The sequence below is a fragment of the Carassius gibelio genome, chromosome B20 (genome assembly GCF_023724105.1).
Source record: "Carassius gibelio isolate Cgi1373 ecotype wild population from Czech Republic chromosome B20, carGib1.2-hapl.c, whole genome shotgun sequence".
Classification (NCBI taxonomy): domain Eukaryota; kingdom Metazoa; phylum Chordata; class Actinopteri; order Cypriniformes; family Cyprinidae; genus Carassius; species Carassius gibelio.
This window is the reverse complement of record NC_068415.1, coordinates 4,667,367-4,695,316: the sequence shown is the minus strand read 5'-3', so window position 1 is coordinate 4,695,316 and position 27,950 is coordinate 4,667,367. Positions and strand designations below refer to the sequence as shown.

Below are 27,950 nucleotides of genomic sequence, written 5' to 3'. Positions count from 1 at the left end.
TTTATGACTTTTCATTGCGTATACAGAGTCATTTTTAAGGTTTAGCAAATGGACGTTGAATGCATAATTGATCTTTTTTGCTAAATTAATAACGTGAGCACAAACCCCCATAAACATCATATGCTAACCCAATGCCAAAGGACTAACAACACCACTAGATAATCACAAACCAGATATTTTCCTTCCATTTACAGATTCCAAAATGTCAAAATTGCTTCCTGCATTCAACAGTCAGACTAGTCCCAAACACTGCACTTTTAAACAACCCGCTCGGCATTCACAAACAGGTGCAACATTTAAATGTGATAAATATGAATGTTTTCCCATCATGACACGCCGGCAAGATGTGTCCGCAATCAAACATACAACCCATTCAATCTTTTTGGAGGGAAATCTGAATGACGATGCAGCCACAACTGAGGTCTTCACATTTTAAAGAGCACATTCATCCTGCTAAACACCACAGGTTTGCTGGAAAAGGCTTCCGGATCCCATGAATAGCAATAAATGTTATTGAAGCTGATTGCAGCAGCAGTATTTCGCTGTACTGTCACACAGATTTACTAGTGCAGTCAACCAACATGCAAACATACAAAACTACAGCAATTGGGGAAGTCCAATCTGGCCTGTGGAATGATATGAGAGAAAAATATGCCTTGAATATGTCTTAATTTGCCGTCGCATTTTAAAGTTGGCATCTTAAAGCGGTAGGACCTTTTCTTGTAATTTCACACACCGTTCAGCACAAATTCACCTGGCTCTGTGTGTGTGACATCATGACAACAGATTAAGGAAAATTAAACACAAGTACACAGAAGTACACACAAGTGCTTCCGCTGTATGATTATTAGATACTGTATGATAGGCCAGCATTAATACTACCTGACTAAGTCTGACTCTCAAGTAGGCCTATAATAAAATGATCACATTTGGTGATAATATTCAGCTTTCATAGGCTTCTTCACAATATTATTATATACATTTTATTTGATTTTTTATTAATGGTATTTTTTTTTGTTACACACAAAACTCAAAAGCAGTGAGCTGGGCTCTCTTTTTCTTGTCAAAATCACAGAATTAAACAAAACGAAAAAAAAAAAAATCTTATTTTGATCTGTTGTTATCTAATACGATAACATTCAAACATTAAGTCTCTTATAGTATCCAAATACTTTTTTAAAGTATACATAATTAACATTTATAAAGTATAATTATGTATAATTATGAACCATGTATAACTATTTATAATTGTATGCATAAATAACATCATAAATATCATAATAACAACATATACCTTCATAGGACCTAAAAATAAAATGAGATTTTTTTTCGAAACTTTGTGATAATATATAGCATTTAAGGGGTTATTGATGAATAAATGATTATTTTTTTTTATTATTATATAAAATAAAAAAAGCAGTGAACTGGTCTGTTTTTTTGGCGTCAATATAAATTGTGTTTATCAAAACAGAATAAATAAGTATAATCATGTAAAATAAAATAAAACTTAAAATAAAAACGTAAATAAAATAAAAAATAAAATAAAAATAAGTAGATAATAATAAAAAATAAATAAATAATAATAATAATAATAATAATTATTATTATTATTATTATTATAGCTATTATAATTATTATTTTTATATCTTAAAAAAAATTTATATTTGCTATCATAGTTTTAGGTATTGTTATCTAAAACAATGCCATTTAAATATTTCTAAATATATTACTATATATTACTATTACTATATTACTAAATATTTCTAATAAGTCTTCAGCATCCAAATAGTTTTAGAAGACACTGTATATAACTATAACACAATAAGGATAATAAGGATCCTAATTTCACTGGCACCAGTATTTGTTTCAGATAAATGCAACGCTTGAACCGACCTTATTATTCCAGATTATCAGTTAAGACTGCACAGTAAAAAACAGCTATTAAGAACACAAATAAATGTGCTCATTAAAATGTCTGAAACTTGCAGCACGGCTTCCAGATAAGCTTGTAATTAGGATACACAATGACAGCAATATTTTAATAAATGCACACAAATGTACAAGTGTATATGCAAAAGACAGAAGCAGCAGCAGAGCCTGCGTCAAAGCGGGGTGCTCCAGGGGTGGCCCTTGTATCGCAGTGTTAATCATCTGTCTAAACTGATTAGTTTCCTAATTGAACAGCCAAAACTAGCCGTGCCATTGTAGGTCATTTGTCTGGAACGGCAGGGGAACGCTGCTCCAACACTCTCAAGCTGATTTCTACAACAATCCCTAGACCTTGTGAGCTCTGCAGCTGCGGCACCGCTTTAAAATCACAGGCTCTTTACAGTGATGCATCATGGGATTTGGTGTACTGTAGAGCACCGAACTCTCCTGGAGGTGTTTATGTGCACACAGGGCTCGTTTTACATATCTATTCTTTCATCTAGACACAATGGAGTGCTTTAGTGCCCGCCCATTTTTCGAGAGGCACTGGTTCCAGAAATATTTTCCCCATAAATCATAACATGATTCTATGAGGGGCCGTACAAGACTTAATTCATTATGGCGCTCTCACACACTTACAGTCTCCTTTCACATACATATATTTTTGCTTTCACACACTCTCATTCTCCTTTGCTAGACCTACCTAAAAAAATAAAAAATAAAACTGAAAATCAATGTTTATTGTTTGTATCTTTACTCTATTGCATTTATTTGTGCTGTTGTTTGTAGTTGGATAGAATATTCTTCTTGTTTTTTTAATTAGAAAGTATAGTTTTTCCATAAACATAGCACATAGAACTGTACCGAAAATGTGACTCTAAAACCGTGAAACAAACTGAACCGTGAAAAGGTTTAACCGTGCCACCCCTAATACATACATACATACATACATATACATATACATATATATATATATATATATATATATATATATATATATATTAGGGATGCACGATCATGATTTTTCTTGGCCGATTCCGATACCGATTTTTTTACTAGCAAACTGGCCGATTCCGATACCGATTTCCGATTTTTTTGTTTATCTTTAAGCAACAAACAAGAAAGAAGGAAAGTGTGCATAAACAAGATGTTTATTTGTTATTCAATAGGCCAAACTGGCTTTTGGCTATTGAAAACAATAACCGTAACCATCTGAAATTAACAGCAGTAACTGCACAGTAAGTAGACTACATTCAATACATACACAGATGGTACAGACATCAGTATTTAGCTTTTGTTTTTGAATTGGGTTGAAACTACATAGAACTGACCTTAAATAAAAGATTAACTGTAACCATGTGAAATTAAAGACAATAACTGCATTCTACAATCCAAACACCACAATCAACACACATTCAATAACATGTTTCTTAATCAGCATTCAGTATTTGTTTTAGTTTTTAAATTTGGTTTAAAAAAAAAAAAAAAAGCTATACCAGTGAGAATGAAAAAAGTATTCTATATAAATAAATTATTCCAAAATGTTGAAATCAAATAAGGTTGGTGCTAATAAAACAGATGCAAAGTGTTTCATTCGTCCAAAAAAAAAAAAGAGAAAAATTAGGGTAGTGATTCACATATATATTTTTTTTACTTGAGCCAATGAAAAATAAATAAGTATTGTCTCAAGTTAAAAAAATTATATAGTTGTGAATCATTACCCATAAATGTTTTAATTGGATGAATGAAAGACTTTTTCACTAAGTCGATGTATTTTTAAGGTAAAATAAAGATAATCCTCCTATACAACTGACATTCACTTCTGTCTTTTCAAAAGTATATGCAGGTTCTACTTTATACAAAAAAAAAAAAAAAGCATTTCAGTTTTGTCAGTTTGGTCCGTTTCGTTTCTCATCCAACACGTGAGAAGTTGATCTGAACATCTCTTCACTGTCCACTACTCGTGTGCAGGACGCGGACCGGTACAGTATAGGCTCGCGCAGCTTTAGTGCATGCAGAAAAGGTGCTCTTACTTGAGCGACTGTACAACAACGCTTCCTGCTATCTGTGCCTCAGACATGTAGCTCTGCACTTCCAGCGCTGATGGGCTGCCCGTGTCCTGTGCACAGATTTCGAAATACTTCCACACAAATTACATGATAGCGAATGATTTCAATGTAGTCTGTGCACGCGGCCGCACTTCCGGCAAAAAATCGGCCAGAAAAATACCAAAAACCGGCCGATTGCCGATCGCGTATTTTAAGCAAAAACCGTCCGGTTCCGATTTATGGCCGGTCAACCGGTGCATCCCTAACATATATATATATATATATATATATATATATATATATATATATATATATATATATATATATATATATATATATATATATATATATATATATATATATACATACAGTACATTTACACACACACACACATACACGATGTATATTTATGTACCTATGTACATGTATGTATTCATTTATTATATTTCAAATATGAGACGTCCCATTTTAGTGTTAACATCAAATTAAATTTACAAAAGTGATTTTGTAATCATCTAAATGCAAGTTAAGTGTCTATTTTAATATTTCAAATAACTTTAGTTCAAGCTATGGATGAAATCATAACTTAGCATAACATATATTCATCTATATATATATATATATATATATATATATATATATATATATATATATATATATATATATATATATATATATATATATATATATATATATATATATACAGTACATTTACACACACACACACACATACACGATGTATATTTATGTACCTATGTACATGTATGTATTCATTTATTATATTTCAAATATGAGACGTCCCATTTTAGTGTTAAAATCAAATTAAATTTACAAAAGTGATTTTGTAATCATCTAAATGCAAGTTAAGTGTCTATTTTAATATTTCAAATAACTTTAGTTCAAGCTATGGATGAAATCATAACTTAGCATAACATATATTCATCTAAAAATGAAACAACTACTTATTCTGACCTGTACTTATTAAAATATACAGCATCAAAGAATGTGTGATCATACTAAATTTGATTAAAATTTAAATGATTAAAAACTTCTCACTGTTCAAAAGGGTAAAACTTATTGGTTTGAAGGATAGTGGCATAGGTTGGTAAAGAGGACGGAGCTAAATATTTTTTTCGGTGCAGCTGATTTGTGGAATTTTTATACTGCATTGTGGGTAATGTAGTTTTCAATATGAATTCCACTACTAAATTACTTTAAATATAATATTTTATTACCTTTATTTTCAAAATACATTTATGCAAACAGATGGCTTCAACAAAGCATATACCACTGATTAATAACCTCAGAGCTCACTAAATGTCTGTCTGTAAAGGTTTTTCAGCGATTGTTGAAAATTAATGTCACAATAGCGTTTTTACTCCCAGAACCCATATTCGTGTTGCTGTTGTGAGCACAACAAAGAGAACATTAAGTTACTCTGGATCGATTCTTGCACATGTGATCTTACGATATCTTATGTTGCGTCGTCCATCACACACTTATTCCTGCAGAGTTATGGCATCGTTCCTCAAGTCCCTGCTCATTAACATGGATGCTCGTTCATTTATAACGCGAGGAGAAGCGCGCTCAGCTACATTTCTCCATGTGTGGCTCCGGGAGCAGGGCGTATGACGCATGGCCCGAGGCCGCTCTGTCTTAATGAGACAAGGAATCCTGCAAAGAGTCTGTGTTTGCCTCCATGTCAACGGCCCAGCAGCTTGTCTCGACTCATTCCCCGAGATGGGACTCACGGGGAGTCTGAACTGCGCTGGATAACACGACTGTCATTTCCAAGCGAACAGATCAAAGTTGCTGTACTAGTGTCACTTGGATGTGGAAAATGGCATTGCTGGGACTGTTGGATGAGCTTTCTGACTGTGAATTCAGACAAACACTACAAAAACTCCAACCAACTTAATGAGGTCAATGCCAATAATATAAAAAAATATACTTTTTAAATGAACTATATATATATTAAACATGACAACTCTCTGAAGATTTTAGCATGGTGATGGAAATGACAATAATAATATACTTGGTCTTGGTGGAATAGATCTGCTACACTGCTGCTGCTGTTGCTGTAGTTGTAGATTATTGCTGCTGTTGCAAGCAAGAGCAGGAACTTGCTACTGCCAATGCATTCGACAATACGGTGACATACTGCTGCTACACAAAAAGCATATATAGCAAAATAACCCATAGCGGATCTATACAGGTGGAGCTGGGGAAGGTGAAAAGCGCACTGCAGTGAATGCTAGCCAGCCATATAAAGGCAAGGCAGTAAGTTCATCAACCAATTGGCTTTTGCAAAGTCGTTTAACTCTCTGAATATCATCAGTTACGTTAAAAACCATCAGCCTGCGCAAACTGGAGCTTCATGACTGACTTAACTATATATATATATATATATATATATATATATATATATATATATATATATATTTACACAGGTGCATCTCAGTAAATTAGAATATAGTGGAAAAGTTCATTTATTTCAGTTCATTCAGCTCACACTTAACAAAAACCCACCAACTCAACTACTTCAGTCTGTGTGAACAGAATTTATTTAATACAAGAGTTTCACAATTTGAGTTGAATTGTTGTATATATATATATATGTATAGTAAATGATAGTTTAGATGCCATTTTCTTTTCGTCTTGCCATTGAATGATGCATATTACAGTTAATAAGCGTAGCTCTGCTTTGTTTACAGCAGTAACCCAGGAACACTTCATCATTGCTGTTCATAAGCGCCACCTGCTGGCAGAGAGTGAACTTGTGTCTCATTCAACTTGTCTGCTGTTTCATACAGATATGTTTTATGTATAGTTTCACAAAACTAAAGTCAGACCATTCTGTTTTGCTTCAAACTTTCGAAATTATAGTTATAATTATAGTTTTAAAATGTAAGTTTAGTTTTGTTATATTTCAATTTAACAAAGAAACGTGCAGCAATTAAACGATTCCTTTTCATTTACTGTATAATTTGTCTTTGATCTCATTTTGTAATTTTTTTTTAAATCTAACCGTGAAATAAAAATTGTGAATCGAATCAAATCATGAGTTGAGTGAATCATTACATCTTTAATTATTAATATTATCAAAATATTTTTAAATCCCTACTCTTTAAAACACCATAGCAATATAGTTTGAAGAAAGTTTGAAGAAAGTTTGAAGAATCCATTGCTCTCAACAACACACTGTTCTGTTTCAAATTTTACTATTTTTTTTTTTTACACAATAGCGGCTTTGTATAATATATAGCCTCCAAAAAATATGACCCATTGGGTAAATGACTGATAAACTATTCAGACAACCCACTGACTAGTCACTTCTGAATACACACACCTACACTCTGCACATGATTTCACGATGCAATGTGATGATAAATTACCATTTCAAACCCAACGAGTGAGTCAATTCTGTTTGTGTGTGAATGTTTTTGCGATTTTACTGTAGGTGCCTCTGATACAACATAATCCTTTTACTTCTGAATTCTGTCACCGGCAAAAATCCCTCCCGAAAAAAACTCTTCTGTGCACTGAATTTTAGAGAGGTTCCCATCTCAAGTGTTTGAGAAAACCGCAGCCAACATGTTGGCACCAAGGAACCAGCTCTCCTTGATCAGATGAGATATTCAGGTCGGTTTTGGTGCCAATCGGGGCCAACATCTCATTAAGTCTAAAAATATGGGCTCAGTCTTCAATCTGTCTTGTTCTGTTGTGAAATATAGTGTTTTTAGGCAACTGCTCATTGAGAAACAATATATTTCTGAAGCGTGTCTTCCCTTCTGAGTGTGACAGAGCAGCGCCACTGGCGTCTATCCCGAAAACAGCTGTCGGCCTTAAACACCACATGTCACTGGCAAAGACTTTCTACACCCCCACTGTAATCTCAAAGCTGTATTTTTATGCTGATAAGACATTCGGAACAATATAAATCAGCTCAATGGCTCTGAAACAACCCCGGGGCGGCCTTGAATTTCCTGACTTCTTGAAGTTTCATTTCATCACTTTTGAAGAAGAATATGTTAAATATCCCAACCAATAATTAAACTACAATGACAAATTCGGAGTTTAAAAAATCAAAAACGATGCAGAAATAGATTCATGGTCAGAGACATTTGATCACCTTTCAAATGAAATGAGAACTGCTGTATGAACTAGAGAAAATCTGCTCTTTTGAAAAAGCCACATAGAAGATAGAAGTGCATACTGCATATTACACTAATGAGTCCTTCTCTGCCAGACTTTAATGTGGACTTTATTTTTGTGCCATAGATTAAATGGATGTGAACTAATGATAAAATGTAGCATCACTCATTTGTCAGTGGATATAACAGCACTGCCCTTCCTTTAATATCACTGAGTACCTTCTTCGTATAAGCATCTATTCTACTAAATGCAAAGTGCTTTGCACAGAAGGTTAATCTAAGTCAATAGTGAAAACACTAAGCGGTACATTTTGCGAACAAATCTTTCAAAAACAGATTTCTGGAGTCATAAGTATTCATAACAGTTTATAAAAATATACTATGAATGATAAGAGTTCATAAAATGTAAATTAAATTAAATACGTTGCTAGACAAAAGTCAAAGTAGCCTGAACAACCACAGTATTTTTTGTTTGTTGGTTGGTTTGTTTGTTTTTATGTGCTGTTTAAAATTGGGTTTTTCTTAAATAAATAAATAAATAAATAAAATGTCAAAACAAACAAAAATAAATAAATATAAATAGTAATAACATGTAATTAAAATTAAATGAGATAAAAATTGAATTAAAATAAAAATGGACTATCAAAGAAAAAAGGAAGTCATTCAAAAAGCAAAACAGCAAAATATAGAGTTCTGCTGGAGGATATTACATGTAATATCTTTCAAAGATTAAATTACACTTTCCTTATTTTCACATAGCTGATTTTCTTCTAGCAATTGCCATTTTGAGTGTAATATGCACAAAGAGGGTCAGTGAACGGACTGAAGCTGAGACAGTTTCCCAACTGGACAACAGCCAAACAAACCCAAACCAACCCAAAATGGTCAAATGAACTCTCTTATGACCATCGGGAAGAACAGACTGTCCAAAGTGTTCCTAGAAAGCAATCCACACTCAGCATTACTTGACAGGAACCTGTCCAGTTCCATCTCTAAAAACAGCCAAGAGCACAAAGAAGGACCTCCAGACCTATGTTAGTGCAAATCGAGGCCAGACGGGGAGCGCTCTCACGCTGCTGCTAACCTTGCCAGCTGCACTTAAGCACAACGCAGCTGTATTAAGAGAGAAGGCCACACTTTCACACTGCTGCTGGTGTGTACTGACCCATGAAGGGTCTGCGCTTCTTTAAAGAGATTTAGGAACAGGAAACTGAGCTAAAAACGCCAAGCTCTCGGTCAACCAGATCTTATATCTAAAGTGCTCCGATGTGCTAATTAGGTCAACAAGGTGAAACGTGTGAGTGAATAAATGAGCCAACCATCTAAGTCAAGAGAACCGGACCATTTTTAGCTAATTAAGAAAGTGAAGGGAATTCATTGAGCTGGGAAACAGCTAACCACCAAAGTCATACAGTGCTGTTCAAGGTTTGGGGTCAGTAAGATATTTTTAAAACACTTTTATTAAACAAGGTTCCATGAAATCAATTATAATGGTACAAAAGATTCCTATTTAAATAAATGCTGTTCTTTCAAAATTTCAATTCATCAAAGAAACCTGAAAAAAAAAGGACACTCAAAACAAAATAAATAAATAATAAACTAAAAAATGTAACTGACCCCAAACTGAATGGAGTGTATGCCACTATTCAGTCCATTGAAATGCATAACAAAACTGCCGCAAATGTGAGGAAAAAGAAGCTTTTTAGTATCTGTTTAAGTATCCTTAATGCACACTGTAAAAAGGATTATGCTACAACAAATCTGTTTCCTGCCATTTAACATGCTATTTCTGCTGTTTCTACTCAATTTTATGCAAGTAATTAAATTCAAAGCAATCGAAAAAGTGTAATAAATGTATATTTTCTTGAGTTATAGCTTTGCCAGCTCTTTGATTTACTTCAAAATTTAAAGCAACAATTAAACGTATATTTCCAATGTTACTGAGATTTTTATTTATTAATTTTTTTTTTACAGTGTGCAATACCACATTTTGAGCCCTGACCACCAGGAAAAACACTAATTTACATGACCTGCTTCTATATTTACTGAATTTACCATAGGAAGTGATATGTATGAACAAACAAATAAATAAATACAAATATTTAAGGACCAGAAGTACAGCACAAAAATCTAATCAAATACCGTACATCATATATTTACAAAAACACCTTAAATCTGTCTTAGGTGGCTTACTGGTCTTAGCTAGGTTGGTCTAACCTGATGGTTAATAGTAGTTCTGGATAGTTTTGTTAGGCTGGTCAATCTGGCTAGGCTTGCTGCGATAGACTGTGCTGACGGTGATACCGGTGTTAAGCAGCAACACCGGGAACGTCACTTGCCCACCGACTCCCAACGTTGTTTAGATTTTTTATAGTACCATATTTTTCGGACTATAAGTCGCACCTGAGTATAAGTCGCATCAGCCCAAAAGTACATCATGACGAGGAGGAAAAAAACATATATAAGTCGCACTGGACTATGAGTCGCATTTATTTAGAACCAAGAGAAAACATTACCGTTTACAGCCACGAGAGGGCGCTCTATGTCTTCAGTGTAGACTACAAGAGCACTGAGCAGCATAGAGCGCCCTCTCGCAGCTGTAGACGGTAATGTTTTCTCTTAGTTAATTTCTCTTGGTTTATGTCAAATTAATTTTTATAAATAAGTCGTACCTGACTATAATTCGCAGGACCAGCCAAACTATGAAAAAAGTGTGACTTATAGTACGGAAAATACGATAATAAAAATAATTTAGATCAGTAAAAGACATAGACACTATATTTAAAAACTGAATGCGACACAGATCAGATTTAATTTCTCTAGTGAGGAGAGTGAGTCGATCTGACTGACAAGCGTGTCATAAAAAGCAGTTTTGTATACCTATTTAAACTTCATGTAAGTTATTTGTTATTTTATATTAGGCATAGTCTGCCCTATAGCATGGTATATTTTTATTTGTTTTGTTTAATAAAAGTTCTATGTTTTATATATAGGCTTTGTATTTTGTAGTTGCAATCAAGCAACTAACGCTGAACTGCCGCAAATTCAGTTAAAGTAAAGTGTGGACGGCGCTCTTAAGCTATTTAAAAGCGAAGGAAGGCGAGGAAAAGAAGGATAATTCAAACTAACTAAAAACTTTATTTTATCCTCTTCAAACGTCAAAAATCATCTTAAGTTGCTGTTGTTTTTCAACAGAGAAGACTATAAAAATAAACATTGGCTATGACTGACATGAATAAGACTTAATTTATAGAGAAATAAACAATTTGGGTTGCATTATTATGTAAGCGGAGACTTTCACATGGCACATTAGTCTACTTTAGTTTCCACAACAAGAGAGCCAAACCTGCTTCAATGCCACTGCTTTAACTGCGCTTTAAGCAGTTACATTTCAAAAATGCATGCAAGTCTAATGTAATTGGCTCTTTTGCATCTTAAGAGACAATAGCAAGTTGCATCGATGTGGAAAGTAAATTGCACTCATTTTATAGAGCTCATAAAAAAATCAAATGAGCTTAGAAAGCCAATCTAAACCTAGATTAAAAGCTTCATTAAATGTGAAAATTGCTAAGGGAAAACGTAACATCTGTTTCTGGACTGACAGAGTCTCGTCCAAGGTTATCTTGTACAAACAACGATTTACAGCCTTGAAAACCATCAAGAATTCACAGCAGGAGACTCTCAGGAACTGGCGTAAATGTTTGCGAGGAAAAGGTCTGCTTATGTGACAGTTGTTTCAGGACTGAATCCACGACCTTGGAGATGCTTTTACACCACCGGCTGCTAGTCGGCAGGTTTTAACATCATCTCCCTGACACGTTTGTGGTTATTTCCCTGGAAAAGATACTTCAAGACATCCTCGGACACGTTCGTTAGTCTCAAACGCACAAGCTAAGGGAACCACTTACCTTTCGGATGACTCTGGTCCGTGAACTCGTATTTCCCCATTCCGACCGTACGGAGCATCTGAAGCCCGTTTGGGCTTTCCTGATTGGTCGAGGCCGGCTGAGTCGTCGCCTGGCCGTTCATTAGCGGCAGTGCGGCGGAAGGCAAAGCGGGAGGCTGTATGAGCGCATGTGTCATGTGACCGTTTCCCACCACGCTCTGAGGGGTGGGGTGAACTACCTGGCCGGGGGTGATTGGCGGCTGGCTGGTGGCATAGTGCGACTGGTTCTGTAGGTTGAGGACCAGGCTGCCAGGAGGTTGGGAGGAAAGGGGAGGAAGCTGGAAGTGGGCGGTCATGAGCGGATGGTGCGGTGGGATGGGGGTCTGGATGGCTGGGGTCACTCCGATGATGGGAGACTGGACGGACACTCCTTGGCTGTAGGCAGGTGGCTGAGGCATCCCATACGAATGGGCCAGTAGGCTGGGCTGACTGACCGCCACCACTGGAGGCACCCATGGGGGCCCTGCGGAGAAAGAAAGGAAAAACAGAGTGAAGAACAATCAACATCACATTTGACATTCAGCCATACACTTCATCTGGGAGAAACTGTGAAACTCAATTATTGTTTTATGGCATCCGTGCACCTTGGGTAAGAAGGTGTTTGCTAAATAACCAAAGAAGAAAAACTTTTGGATGCTATTTGGAGGAGCTTAATTTAAAGTCTATGTGAATTGCTGTTAATATTACCTCTGGAAATGAGACAATTTTCAAGCGAAACTGGATGTTCAATGAGAAACAAACAAAACAAAATATAAGACAGGACATATTAGAATGATTTCTGAAGGATCATGTGACACTGAAGACTGGAGTAATGATGCTGAAAATTCAGTGGAAAATCCCAACCCCTAACTTTTGAACAGTTGAGTAATAATAAAGCAAATTAAGTCAATTTTGATATATTGTAGAAGATAATTTATTACCACTATCCATGGTAAAGTCAATGCAGTGAACCAAGATTTCCTATTCGCTCTTACTATTCAGAAGTAGAAGCTATTAGCAGACATTGGCATTTAAACAGCATCTGCCTGTGCAAAAAACATCAAGTCATCAATATTTTTTCTCCCTTTTTCAAGAAGAGAGGTCAGCTGAAGTGCACTGTCTAATAGATGGCCTCATAATGTGATGTATGTAAGAAACATGGAGATCTGACTCTTCTCAGATTTTCTCATTTTCCAGCAGTGACCTAGTGGTTTCGATGTTTGAGTCAACCCAGAACTACGGTTTGGTTTTGGATGTGGGATTTACTCATAACAACTCCATTTTCTGCTGTGACAAGGGCATCCACTGGAAAACATTTATTTCTTTATGCATTATTCATCTTTCGAGGGTCATATCAGAGTCATTCGCCAATGCAGTAATGCACCAAGGTTACAACACGAGTGTACACAAGAAGCAAAAACTTCCTCTTACTGTTTGTATTCATCTCAACACTATAACTATAATTTCAAAGACAGACAGAGTTATGATAGCAGATCCTACGGGTGCTTGCACACTAGAGAAACCTCTGACAGAGCGTTTGATTTATATGAAAGTGTAAAATCCGTTTCGAGAATGTGGAAAGTGCCGGGTCAGTCTGAAATCAAGTGGGAATAACAGCCAATTGGATTTCTGAAAATCTGGACCTGTTTGAAATTCTCATTGGTCAATGGATGTTTACCTCAAACCCTTGCCGCAAACCCTTGTGTCTTTCCTTTACATCTGTGTGATGCATCATATACATTGAAATCCATAGATTTGTAATGTTCTTGTACAGTAAAAAACTCAAAACTTGTACAAACCTGTACAGTAAAAACTCAATTGCGTTGAGTAACGCTGGACTAGAAATTTCATCTTTGGTGTACAAAAAAAACTAAACAAAAACAAAATTTTATTCTCAGCTATATTACAGAGAATATGTTTAATTTTAATCAATTAATGATGTGATCTCATGCTAAAAGCAGATATGTCAGTAATGCATTGCCCTCAATGACATCATCCACTTGGTCTTAAAGGGACAGCTGAACAAAAAGGAAAATCTATCTGATTTAATAATTTAAGGCGTGGTAAAATTTGGTTTGATAAAAATGAACTCTGGCAGGGTTTGACTGATATATGAACACCACACAGATGAAATACATCTTAAAGAACCAAAAACTATGTAATGTCATAAGATGCAACCCAAAAAAAAGGAAAAAATGCTTAAGCTTAGTTCTTCTGGTCACAGACGATACAGTTTGTTGCTCATTACAGTTTGGTACACGTGTCAGAACTGCCATTTAATTGCAGAAGTTTCCATGTGTGCAATGGAGGAATTTGCTAAAAATTTTATGAAGTAGTTAAATTTAGAATATATATTTTATTTCATATTTTATTTGTGAACAGTATGTTCAGCTATTCTTTTTAATTGTTAACTTTGAACAAATCATCAGTCATCAAAGCCTGGTAAATATTTGTCAAAGAGTTAAAGTTCACTAAGATGATTACTCAGTAAAAATTCCCATGGATCATGTTTTCAGGCCATTTGAATACTTATTTTGACGTAACAAATTGTTTATATCTAAGTGTGTGAGTTGTTTGTTTACTTTTTTTAATCAGTGCTCCAATTAATGCCATTATATTGTACATTCAGACTGATTCGTACATATTAAACGCACATAAAAACAAGAGGAGGATTTATTCGCATGAACCAATCACATCCAATTATAACCAGGCATATCCAATCATATCGCTATGACAGCACTGCCTTCTCTCACGTGACTTTCCTCCATTCATTCTCAATTACTCCCACCAAATCTACGGCACACTACAGGCATATGTTAAAATTCAATGAGCTCAGGGGAGACAAGAAAGAATCAGACTCCTCTGTATCACTGTTGTGATTTATACACTTTTTATAATATTTGAATTTTTTTTTTATTTGCACTGCCTCCCATGCCTCCTTGAAGGAAATGCCCCTGGTACACACATTCAGTCCAGCCTGATCTCATGGCAATTCGTACATATTTTATGTGGTGGATAAATCATACAAATTTGTATGGCCCCACTCATAATAATTCATACGATTTGTGCTAGACCGTACGTAGTTTACAAGTTGCACAATTTGTATGAATTTGTACTAATGACCTACACCTAGCCCAGCCCCTAAACCTACCCATCACTGGGATCTAGACAAATCGTACAAAATCATACCAGTGAGGTCAAACGAATTCGTGCGAATTAGCCACCTCGTAAAATATGTACAAATTGGTCATGAGATAGCGTTCAGTCACAAGCACATTCGGTCAAGCAAACATCATCGTTTTTGGACATTTGGTGAGTTCACATAATAAACTTCACAAAGGCAGTTCAGGTTGTGATCGTATCCTTATACCTTATGTTTGGTATCTTTAGGTTGGGTGTTTAAAATTACCTTTTGACTGCAAAGTGAACTTCAACTTCATGCCATTTCAAAACAACTGATTTCTTCCGCAAAACAGAAGTTATTTGAAGATCACTGGGGCCCAAACACACTTAGACCCCACTGGCTATAATTGTAAGTCCAAAAAACACGTTATTTACACATTCTTCAAAATATCTTCTTATGTGTTCCACAGAAAGCATGTATGGGTTTGGAGTGACATAATGGTGAGTAAATGATAACACAATTTTTAACTATCCATTTAAGTCCCAGATTCAGTCTTTTGAGCATGCAGTCACAGCATCGGAATCAGATTGCCATACAGTTTACTCATGAATATGTGCTCTTGTGGCCCTGTGCCCTTCCTCCTATGCTGCTAAAATAGCTTCTCAACAATCATGGTCCATTACACAAAATACACCAGGCGGGGAAAAGATTAAAAAACATTTATCATGACATTGGCCTTCACCGCACTATAGTCTGAAGAGCCAGAAATATACTAGAGGGAATAGATTCAGCCTGAATGAGGTGCGTGCATAATTCAGAACAAACTAAGGGATAGCGGCACTAAATTTCCAGCGCCATGGACACGCTAACAAAAAAAATTAGACACAAAAGTACTATTAACCAAAAACTTAATTCCCAGAGCGTTTAAGCATTTTCTGCAGATTTGTGCACTGCAATCAAGTCTTTTGACGAAAAATCTATCAGAAGATTATTAAAGAAATAAATAAATAAGAATGAAACTCAATTATAGCCCTGGCTTCAGCGCTGAAAAGCTAATGAAATTAGCAGTATGGATCCTAGCGTTGATTGCTCATATAATTACAATGCGCATAGGGATAAAATAGTTGTTTCATAAGAGCGCTTTATCACTTCGGGAAAGTCGAGATCTCTTTTTTTCTCAAGTTAAATCAACCGCTAATTATTACAAGGGACTTTATTTTTGCTGAATTTAAATTAAAGTGCAAATTGACGTTATGCGAGAGCCGATTCTTTGTAAAAGTTTGGGAAAAGTTTTTTTTTTTTCAAATTACTTCCTCACCGCGCACTGCTAACCATCATGATTAATGAATGCCTGCAGAGTCGTTATGTAGCTTTCTTGTCTCCGAGCTAATGGGACGCAGATCTGGGCTCCAGATGTGTCATAATACACCAAGCGCTGTCGAACGAGGGGAAGTTGAGTGACATCTCACTTTGTGTTTTGGGGAAGGTGCCGGAAGCGGGACCCTGTAGAGCACAACACAATGCTAACACTCCCTCCCTCTGCGAGACTTCGGTTCCTGCTTAAACGCCTCAGCAGGGGGCCCCTGTGGAGGCCCCGGGGGGCTTGAGAGAAACCAATAAAAAACTGACGAAACTGTCCTCTTCAACAGCGATGTCCAATTTCCCACATATAATCACTCAGGAGAGGCTAAGGGCAGCAGTCCGTCTTCATTAACAGATCATTCAGTTTTAATGCGAGGAAACGCTCGTGTAATGTGCATTACTTTGGTCGGCCCCTCATTACTGCCTCAATTTCATGCGTTTGATGCTATGGCATGATGAATTTCAAAGCAATATCTAAAAAGTCAACACAAATGACCCCATGTAAGTTCATTTGAGGAGGGAAACATCATAACTAGGTTCATGTCAATATGGTAATTTCATAACTCTGAGACCAGTTCAAATTCTGTAAGTTGATTGGTCAAGAGCGCTTTCCCTTCTGTATGATGACACACCTCTACAACAAGCAACTGAACAATCCCCAACCAAAAACAGAGACGTGAATGTGATGCGCTTTATTTGTAAGTCACTTTTGGATTATGAAAACGTGTATAAAATACACATTTTAAAACTAAAATAAACATATAAATATAAATATAAAATATGCAATATATTAATAATACAAAAACCTATAAAAAATATTAGTGATGCAAATTTATGTCAAAATAATTATTAAAATTAACCTTAAATAGACATTTAAAAAATAAAATGCTAAAAGAATATTACACAACAAATAAAAATATTAAAATAAAAATGATGCAAATTTAATCCAAATTAAGCTGTCATTTTCTGGCAATTCAAAATTAACTTCAAACAGCCAATTAATAAAAAAAATACATATGAAATCAAAACAAATAATAATAATCAATATAAATAATACAGGCATTTTACTATTACATATTTAATATTACTACATATTAATTATTGCTATTTTTACAGTATTTTTGATCCAATAAATTGACAAAAAAAGTCCTTACCAAGCCCCCTGATTTGTTTTAAAACCCTATTTATGAATTCATTCATAATTTCAGTTTTCATCCAAAGTGACTTTCAGATGAGGAATACAGCAACATGAGCAACTCATCCATGACAAACACACTGTACTGTTTCCTGTCTGTTGTCCCGTTCTGTATGAAGGAACAGATGAAGACAGGTGCCGGCGTACCTGTGGCATCGCTCTCTCTGTGCTGCTTGGTGGGAGGCTCGTCTGTCTCCCACGGGGTGGACTGGTTGATGGGGGTCTGGCCCCATCTCACTCCAGGAGCCAACAGGAGACTCGGAGCCTGTGTCTCACCGGGAGAAAGACCCGCCGCCTGTGAAGACACAATACATACGACTGAGATCACAAAACACCTTTCACTCAATCACACGGACTAAACGAACAGACCGTGGGAATCAAAAGGACAAATGCTAGAATCTGAAACATAGCAAATCAAAAATAAAATGCTAAATAAATTGGCACCAATTGGCTTCATAAATCTTGGATTTAATGGGTCATTTTATGTTATTACAAATTCAATTTGACTTCATACCAATTGCAGATTCTGATTACGTTCTATCCATGAAAAACAAAGTTTATTCTACCGTAATATAAATTTGAATAACTGTAATTAAAATATGTAAATGAAACTTGTGTGTGTTTATGTCAGGTTTCTGCTTTTACGTTTGGTTTTTGCAATTTCCTCTGCGTTTTCTGCATGGCAGAAATGATGAGGCTCTAATTACACATTGTGAAGGAGTCTGGCTCTTATAATCAGTATTTCTCAAGTTCTTAGAAGTACTCGTGTCAGACTAGGATTGGATTAATTATTTAGCATAAGAGCAAGAAAACTAGAAGTGTCGTGGAGACAGTTACTAAATGCCCTCATTAAAACTCCTCCATTTACAGTGTACCAGAAAATGAGATCGAAACCCAGGCCAAAATATTAGAAAGATTAAAAGACTTCATCAAACAGCGTAATCACAGAGTGTTTTATATTGGGATCAACTTCAGGAGGTCTAATTAAATATGTCAATTTATTTACATTTATATTATATGAGATTTGTAATTTGATTAAAAATATTAAGGACATAAAATACAAAGGTCTAAATGCAGTTTAAAATATTTGTCTGATTTTGTAATAATAAAATAAAAAAATAAAAAAATAGATGAACATTTACTCCAAATTAAAAGGCATTCAAATTAAGTAATTTTATCACAATTAATCTTAAACTACCTATTTATAAAATGAAATGATAAAATAAGATACAATAAATGAAAATACGATAAAAGTGATGTGCATTTTTTAGATTAAGTTGTCATTTTCTAGCAGTTCACAATTAACATTAAACAGCAAATTCATACAATAAAACATCACAATAACAAATAAAATAATAAAATATAAAATATAGAAAATAGAAATAAAAAATACAAAAATACAAAAATAATTAAAGTACAAATTAAGCTGTCATTTTCTGGCAATTAACAATTAATATTAAATGGTCAGTTAATAAAATAAAACCAATATAATAACAAATAAAATTAAATAATAAAATAGAAAATAGAAAAAAAGAAAATAATAATAATAATTTAAGTGCAAATTAAGCTGTAATTTTTAAAAATAAAATAAAATAGAATAAAATAATCACAGTCATTTTCTTAGCATTTATAGTCACAATGAAAAACAAGATATGTGTGCACTGAGGCACAAACGCGTATTGCATTCATAAAAACAGCCAGCTAAATAAAATGGAACGACTGCTGATTACTCGGCATGAAGCAGTGGTAGAACGAAGCTTCTCGAAAAGCCTGTAAAATAAACAAGAAAAATGCACGACATTCCGACTCAAGTTAAGATTAATAGCAGAGGAAGTTGAGACTTTGGTTCACTTGCTTTTCTTTGCTCAACTTTTATTGAGTTGAGATGCGGTGTCAAAGTTATCCGGCCGGTGTATGAGGCCAGTTAACCCAGCATCACTCCCAAAAGCCCTGAGTTAATGGAAAAGACCTCGTCATCAACCCTCTGCTCCGGCCGCCGTGTTTTCCTCTCTTCCATTATCCTCCCTGACCTGCGCTTTACTTCATCAATTTACCCATCATGCATCTCTGTCACCTCGGCCCAAAGCCAATTTGTTGTGGGGTTGCTCTCTACGTTGACATCATCAACAAACGAAACATCTCATCATGACTGGTGCGTGCGCATGCATAGGGCCGAACTCCAGACGGTAAGTGCTGCAAAAACCTTTCCAGCTTGAGCAATACATTTCTAAAGCGAACTAATTCAACAGCCACAGCCACAGAACTGGAAAAACAACTATTTCAGAATCAGGGTTATTATAGCTAACCAAAACTACTGAAACTAGAATCAAAACCATTAAAAATGTTTATAAAATAATATCTAGTTGCCATTTTAATATAGTTTTACTTGATGTATTCAAATAACTAAACCTTTACCTAAAATAATAATTTATAAAATCTATATAGATGTATTTAAGCAAATGAAAACCATTAAAAATCACAAATGATGCACAACAAAATTGCTAAAGCTTTAAATAAAATTGTAAATGTAACTGTAAATGATATAAAAATACCATAACTGGTCATTTTAATTCAAAATACTAAAAACTATAATAGTGTATCAACGATGCTAAAATCAATACATACTAAATACAAAAAAAAAAAAACTAAAATAAAAAAAATAATAGTGGAAGGAACTGTTTTGATGAACAAGTTAACGTATTAAATTTCATTTGAGCTCCTAAGGTTTAAAAAAAAACAACAACATCAGTTTGTATGAAATCGATATCATGGTTGATATAAAAGATATAAAAGAATGCATAATTACTTAAATGAATGCATGAATGAATGAATGAATAAACAGTTACCACTGTTGAAATGACCTAAAAATAAGTCAAATTACATTAATAATTGTATTTTTTTAATAAAGATTAAATTTAATTTAATATAAAAGGCACATATTTGTGAAATTTCTCATTTGGAAAAGCAAGATGACACCCTACAATATGGCATAGCTATATTATCTTTAAAGGGTAAACTGTAAAATGTAAACCTAATTAATAGTAGCAGCACATAGAGACACACTAACCCGAAGCAATACCCAAACAAAGTCTACTTTCCTCCAAAAAATCCCAATGTAGTTAGACTCTCTGTCCCTCCAGACATCCGAAGCCCACCTGGCTCAACTTTGTCCTAGTTCACAAAACCTGACAAACTTTACATGAACAACTGAAGACATTAAAGGCCAGAGACTAAACAAAGCTGTTGTTGTCTCAGGATTGATTTATGCCTTCCGTTGACCGACAGTTACCTCGTTTCATGATCGCTGCTCGACATGTTATAAAGCCTAATAATTCTTCACAGCCTCTATCTTTTTCATTTTTTTTTTGCCCTATTCATCTCCCAAGTGTTTTCTAATCCTCGTAAAAATGCATCATTTATGACGTGGTATTTTCCACTATAATAATCCTATGCATTTCTTACGACCAGCTGTCACAAAATGTTAAATCTTCCTCACCCGGCTCGGCTTTTTATAAGCACGATTGTATCAAAACACAATATTGCATATCAAGTTTTCCCGCAGTCCTGGTGAGAAACGCATAAAATGCACATTTCAGACTCTTTACGGGCATCTGCTGACATCAGTGGGGGCGGTGATGACAGACACTGTAAAACGTGGTAAGACTCGAGCCGAGCCAAGCATTCGCTATTTTCTCGTGTTTTAATTCATCTCTGGTTATACCAGGCCGAGCATCCCTGGCGGGCCATTATCGCTGTGTGGCAGATGGCTTCCCTGACTCAACAGAAAACAGCCTGGGATAGTGTGTGTGTGTGTGTGTGTCCTGTGCAAAACCAAGCAGCCAAAAATAAACGAATAAATAAATAAATGCGCTCATGCTCTTCAGAACAGAGTTAAGCGTTTGTAGTAGGCTGTCGCCTGGGATTCTTCTGTAGCGAGCATCTAGTTACAGGGAGGACTGTCTTTCTAGTCCATGGGGAGTGAAGGACACAGTGAGCACACGACACGCTCATGATGCAAGACAAACAACACAGACCCAACTCACTAAACAGTTCACTGCAAAAACCTCTTATTTACCAACCAATAGAGATTAGAATGCTTGGATAGCAATGATAAACACAGTATGTAGGTATGCATGTACAAATAACTAATAAATAAATAAATTATTAATCAAATAAAAAATAAAAAGTAATAATAATAAAAAAATATAATATTACAAATACATTTTTTTTCTGAAATAAATTTTTGAGTTTAGTGACGGTTCAAATCATTTCTCAAATAAAATATAAGCAGAGTTTAGTTAAAGGTCAAATAATTTATAAAGAATTTAATTAAATAAAAATGTCAAAAATAAAATAAAATAAAATAAAATAAAATAATAGTTTTTTGTACAATATACAAATACTTAAATAAGGTATCTTTCAGGCAGGACATCCCTGTTTCTCAAAAAACAGTTATATTTATGTTTTTCTTTGTAAAAAAAATGGATATTATACTTCGGAACAAAGATACAGGTTTATTTATATTGTTAAAATGTTGCACTAACATTATTGCAATCACTTTCAATTGAGGCTTTTCTTTGCTAAACAACTGTGAGAAGCATTTGCTTGGTTTATGATTCACATAAGTCTTTGCAGTTTTAATTAAATAACTGCTAGATTTACAGAAAAACCGAAGATAATTCAGGTCAATTAATTCCTAAATATTTTTTAAATAAAATAAACCCCACCTACATCGTTAAAATAATTTACAAATAACGTTAAAATAAATACAATTTTATTTTATTTCTTTAAATAAAATAAGGTTTAAATAAAACATCTAACTAAAATGATTGACCCTTAAAGTAAAATACAAAGTTAAGTTTAATTCACAAAACCAAATAAAAATATTTCAAACGTCCAGTTCATTGCTGTAAAGCCTGTATGAGTAAGGGACTTTAGTGACAGATCAAGTCATTCTTAGTGAAATCTAATGCAAACAAAGATGCTCTCAGACAAAAATGAACTCAATACAAATCATTTTTATCAGACTAATGGTGTCACATCACTCAAGAGTTTCCTCCATTAAACATATTCACTGCAGCACATTACAAACACTACAACTTGACAATGTAAACTCTTAAATGTCATTTTTAATGCATGAGCAGGTCGCCCGACTGTATGGCACTTATAACGGGTCAATCACTCCTCGGCCATTTGAAGAATGTAATCACTGGGATTTTCCTCATACAGGTGCACAAATGAGGTCCGGGGGACGTGTCTCTCTCTGGCAGGAGCCAGATTGGCCAGAAACGATTCCAACAGGACCTTATCTGAGAGCGAGGTAAATATCACCATGGTTACCCGCTTCCCATACGGCAGTGAACTAGTGCTCAGTATAGCAGACCAGCATGCATACAGTAATCCTCCACCGTCTCAGCTGAAAGATACATACATTCACAGACAGACAAAACCAGAAAACACTAGTTTACAGTGTAACTGAGGAAATTCACCAGATGTTTTTACATCACAACAAAGACACAGCATCTTATTCTCTAACAACCAATGGAGGAGCAGAATACTAGGATAATAATTAATATCAAATGTATAAATAAATAAATAGCACCTAACTTTAATTCATAAAATAAAAATACAATTTATTACAACCAAATTTTTTTTTATAATTTTTTGTGTCCAATTCATTGCTATGGGATTTTTTTTAAAGCTATGTATGTATGTATGTATACACACACATATACATATATATATATATATATATATATATATATATATAAAATATCAATATAAAATGATATAAAACTAGAAAAGCATAGGTGTGCGTGTTTACAGTGTAATTGATGAAATAGGCAATTGCGAGCCTATCATGTTTTTCACATCACAACAAACAGCTTCTTTTTGAGTTGGAAGAAATAATGAATGCAATTCAAGCCCCTTGATTTTGTAAGTCCTGCAAAACTCTCATGTTACGGTGAGGCTCACCATGCATGCCAGCCGACATGAAGAATACAAGCGTTGAGCTGAGCGAACACAGGCTCTTTTTACAAATAAACAGAGGGGCCGTGGAGATCCTGCACCAATAGATCTCCTTCCACTCCACCGTCCTGTCCGACGCACCAAAGCACACCACACATCAGCGGCAGGAGGACAGCAGACAATGGCACTCTGTCCAATGTGGGGCCCGAGGGCTTCTTTACGCCTCTATTGTTCTCCTGCCTTAGATAACCTAAGGACTCTTGATCAAACGCAAGCCAAGATGAATAGCAACGTCGAGCGCTTGAAGAACCCATTCAGTTCAGAGCTACTGTTTGTTTTAAAGTGCTGGGCACACAATGAGCTACCTGACATCATCTGTGGAGCATTAAACACAGCCCTACCATAGACAGACATTACTGAGCACGCTCATGTTCACTTTGCAAGCTTATTCTGACCAGGAAATGCTCACTTAGACCATCGATGCCTCATATGAAGAGATTAAATAGTGCAGTTTTTTCATATTTATTGTTGGGTAAAGGTATGGACACATTCAGGAATTTTGGATGAAATTGTCATGAATAAAGTCACTTTCAAGCCAAGCAGATTCTGTCAGCGCAGCAAATTCACGCAACCAACCTGAACGTGAGTGAATTATATATGGGAAACACCAAACTGCTGGGATTCCTATTGAAATGAATGGAGAACTATTTTGAAGAGCAACCATACATTTGATTGGACCAAAAATCTGAAACCAAATAAAACATTAACTGAAATAAAATAGATAATTATTTAAGTTGGCAAGGCAACATTTCATAATTTGCTTGAGTTTAACTTGTACTAAAAGAACTAAAACTGATTTTTTTTTATTAAAAAAATTCTAGACTCTGAATAAAAATGATAAAAACTAAAATGAAAATGGAGAGCATACAAAAACCAATTCAAAATATCACTAAAAACTACAATAAATCTTATAAAAAAAAAAAAAAAACTCTATGAGGGAGAAAAAGCAGAAAGTTTCCTAAACTAAACTCTAGAGTTTTGTAGAAAGAATCGCTGTGAGTAAACTCTGACCTCTGGCAAATCAAGTTTACACAACTCTGGAATAATAAAGAGTATTTTTGTGTGCAGAAATCGCCAGCCAATCCATTTGGAATTGCTGTTTTTAACCAGGTCTTGCCATTTCTGTGTGCAGCATGCTTCAAACGCTCTGGCTACCATCTGTTCCCTGACCGGCTGGTGAATACTGCACACTTTCTCAACACCGGTAAATTCTTATCTGATTGGCTGCTTCAACAACTTCTGGAAGTAAGAGCACACAGGTGTTTTTTATCAGTCCTTCTGAGAACTCATTTGTGTTTACAAGGTACTGGGTTTATAACATCTGTTTTTAAGGACAAGATGAATTTACTACAGTTTGCAACACTAGTGCCATCAATTCATTTAAAGACATACAGATATGAAAATAAATAAATAAATAATGAGACATAATATTATTCTGGGCTGGGCCTAAATGGAGAATATGCAGTTTTGTATGTTGATGTGTCATTTTATATATATATATATATATATATATATATATATATATATATATATGAATTATGTTGAATTGTTATTAATGTAACAAAAGATTTCTATTTCAAAATAAACATTCTACTTCTAAAAGAATCCTGTGGGAAAAATTTATATATATATATATATATATATATATATATATATATATATATATATATATATATATATATATATATATATATATATATATATATATATATATATATATATATATATATAAATAATATTACATATAAATATATTACAAAATATAACATATAATAAATATATAAAAAATATATTATTTCCTTTATCTAAAAGGAAAATAATGTTCTCTAACTGTTGTACTGTAAGCCGTTTTCATACAGAGAGATCAGTCACATGACATTTTACAGGCTCTAAACACACGGCCATGAAGCAAAGTTGGCATCATTCAGGTCATGTATGTCTATGAGTCCGTCCTCATTCACAGCAGCCCATGAAAGGAGTGATAATTCCTGGGAAAGAGAGAGCTGGAGAGGAGGTGGGCGAGTGACTCAGTCGGGACCGGCAGGATCGGGCATGCGATCATGCGATTTTTTTTTTTTAAAAAAAACTTGAGTGAATTAAAGCGCGATTTAGACAGAAAGAGGGTGCCAGGTCAGCAACAGGGCAGTAATAAAATGTTAATCACTCTGGTTCTTCCCAGTATAAGGGAGTTGACATTGAGACATTAAAAAGCTGCTCTCCACTCCATTACCAGCACTGCTACATCGGCTCACATCACAACCAAACACAAAAGCCTTCCAGCACGTTTACAATATGCAAACATTTTTTTAAAAAGCAATTATCTCCACCAGCTGATTGTTTAAAACAGCCGATGATCAGAGCCGATTATATCCAGTCAATCAAAAGGGAGTGGGAAAATGTGTCAGAAAGCAACTTGCATGAAGAAAGTGTTTTTTAATTATTATATTGTTTAAGCAATAAAAACACATTAATGCCACGCCATTAACACAATACTTTTTGAACCCCATAAATCAGCTGTAATTCAAGCCAGGGTTGACCAGGGTTGCCAGATCTGAATCTTTTCCTTCATCAGACTTTATTTGTAGCCGCCTCCCATGCAATAATCACAAACCGCTTTGTTACTTCTGATAAGAAAGAAAGTCTCAGCTTTCAAATCCTGTACATTTTAACCACAAAATTCAAACAATACATGACATTTTGGATTTCTTAAATGTGGCACGACAGATTGCTGTAGAAATTTCATTTCAAGCAACAGCGCCAAGTGTGAATCTCTTCACTTTAATACAAGTTAGAACTTGAAATAAACATGAATAAACATGAAAAGATATGTTTAAAGATACAGTACAACTTACTAAAATGTATCATGTCTCAAATAATCTCTCAATCAGCGTTTAAAAAAAAAGAAAAACATAAAAAATAACAGCTTGTGAACAATGTCACGTAACGTTGCATTTAGCTCAGGAGCGTTATGCAGTGTTAAGAGTCCATTAGTTAGGTATAAGAACCACTAGAGGGAGCTTATTTACTGTTGTGAGTATTAGAATTATATATATGAGTATTGGAATAAATTCTTAAGTCTTAAGACAGGTTTTTAATCAAAACTACTAATTTGCAAAGCAGTTGTGTGTGTGTGTATACAGTATGTGTGTGTATATACATATATATTAGTAATATATATATATTAATAATATATATTAGTACTGTCAAACGATTAATCGCATCCAAAATAAACTTTCTTTTACATATATATATATATATATATATATATATATATATATATATATATATATATATATATATAAATAAATATATATATATATATGTGTGTGTGTGTGTGTATATACATATATATTAGTACTGTCAAACGATTAATCGCGATTAATCACATCCAAAATAAACTTTTTTTTACATTATATATATATATATATATATATATATATATATATATATATATATATATATATATATATATGTGTGTGTGTGTGTGTGTGTGTGTAATATAAATATATACATGTAAATATTTTTGAAATATATGCTGTATATATGTGTATTTATTTATTAATATATATATATATATATATATATATATATATATATATATATATATATATATATATATATATATATATATATATATATATATATATATATATATATATATAATAAATGTGAACAGTACACGCACATATGTAACTTTGTAACTTTTAAAACTAAACTGATCATATGATTTGGTCCTGTTTCAGTGCAAGAAGAGTCTCTGTGTCACTCTCACAGTCCAAGTCATTTCGAGCGAATGTCAGTGTACATTCAAATTCAATCAAAATCAACATTTCAATAACAGCACCTGTTCACTTATTCTGCCTGCCACAAACAATACTCTCCACTAATTCATGACCACAGGGATCACACAGAAAGACTGCTAGCAAACCCAAACCGGAGGCCAAATGGGTTTTTCTATTTTATTTCATCTTCTTTTTCCAACATGTTGTGGCCAAGGATAATATGGCGACACAGTCGGGGGCAGAGGAGAGAGAGAATGAAAGAAGAAAGCTCTATCCATCATCAGGCATCACATCATCTTCTTTGACATGCCATTTTCACTTGGCCTGAGACTCTTGGCTCTGATTCACGGAACATAACTATCATTTTGACCCAAAGAGCCACAGAAAAAGCGTCTTGATGA

General features: G+C 34.4%; 1 protein-coding gene across 4 annotated transcripts in view; it reads right to left on the bottom strand.

Annotated features, from left to right (window-relative positions):
• The window catches only part of LOC127984465 (kelch-like protein 29), a 234,322-nt gene that overhangs the window by 94,223 nt on the left and 112,149 nt on the right, over positions 1 to 27,950 (bottom strand). For all 4 annotated transcript variants that reach the window (XM_052587112.1, XM_052587113.1, XM_052587115.1 and 1 more), the window contains 2 exons: positions 17,885 to 18,032; positions 12,040 to 12,540 (listed from right to left, as the gene is read on the bottom strand). In XM_052587112.1, coding sequence (XP_052443072.1) covers positions 12,040 to 12,540; positions 17,885 to 18,032 — 649 coding nt within the window. The remainder of the gene's footprint in view (positions 1 to 12,039; positions 12,541 to 17,884; positions 18,033 to 27,950) is intronic.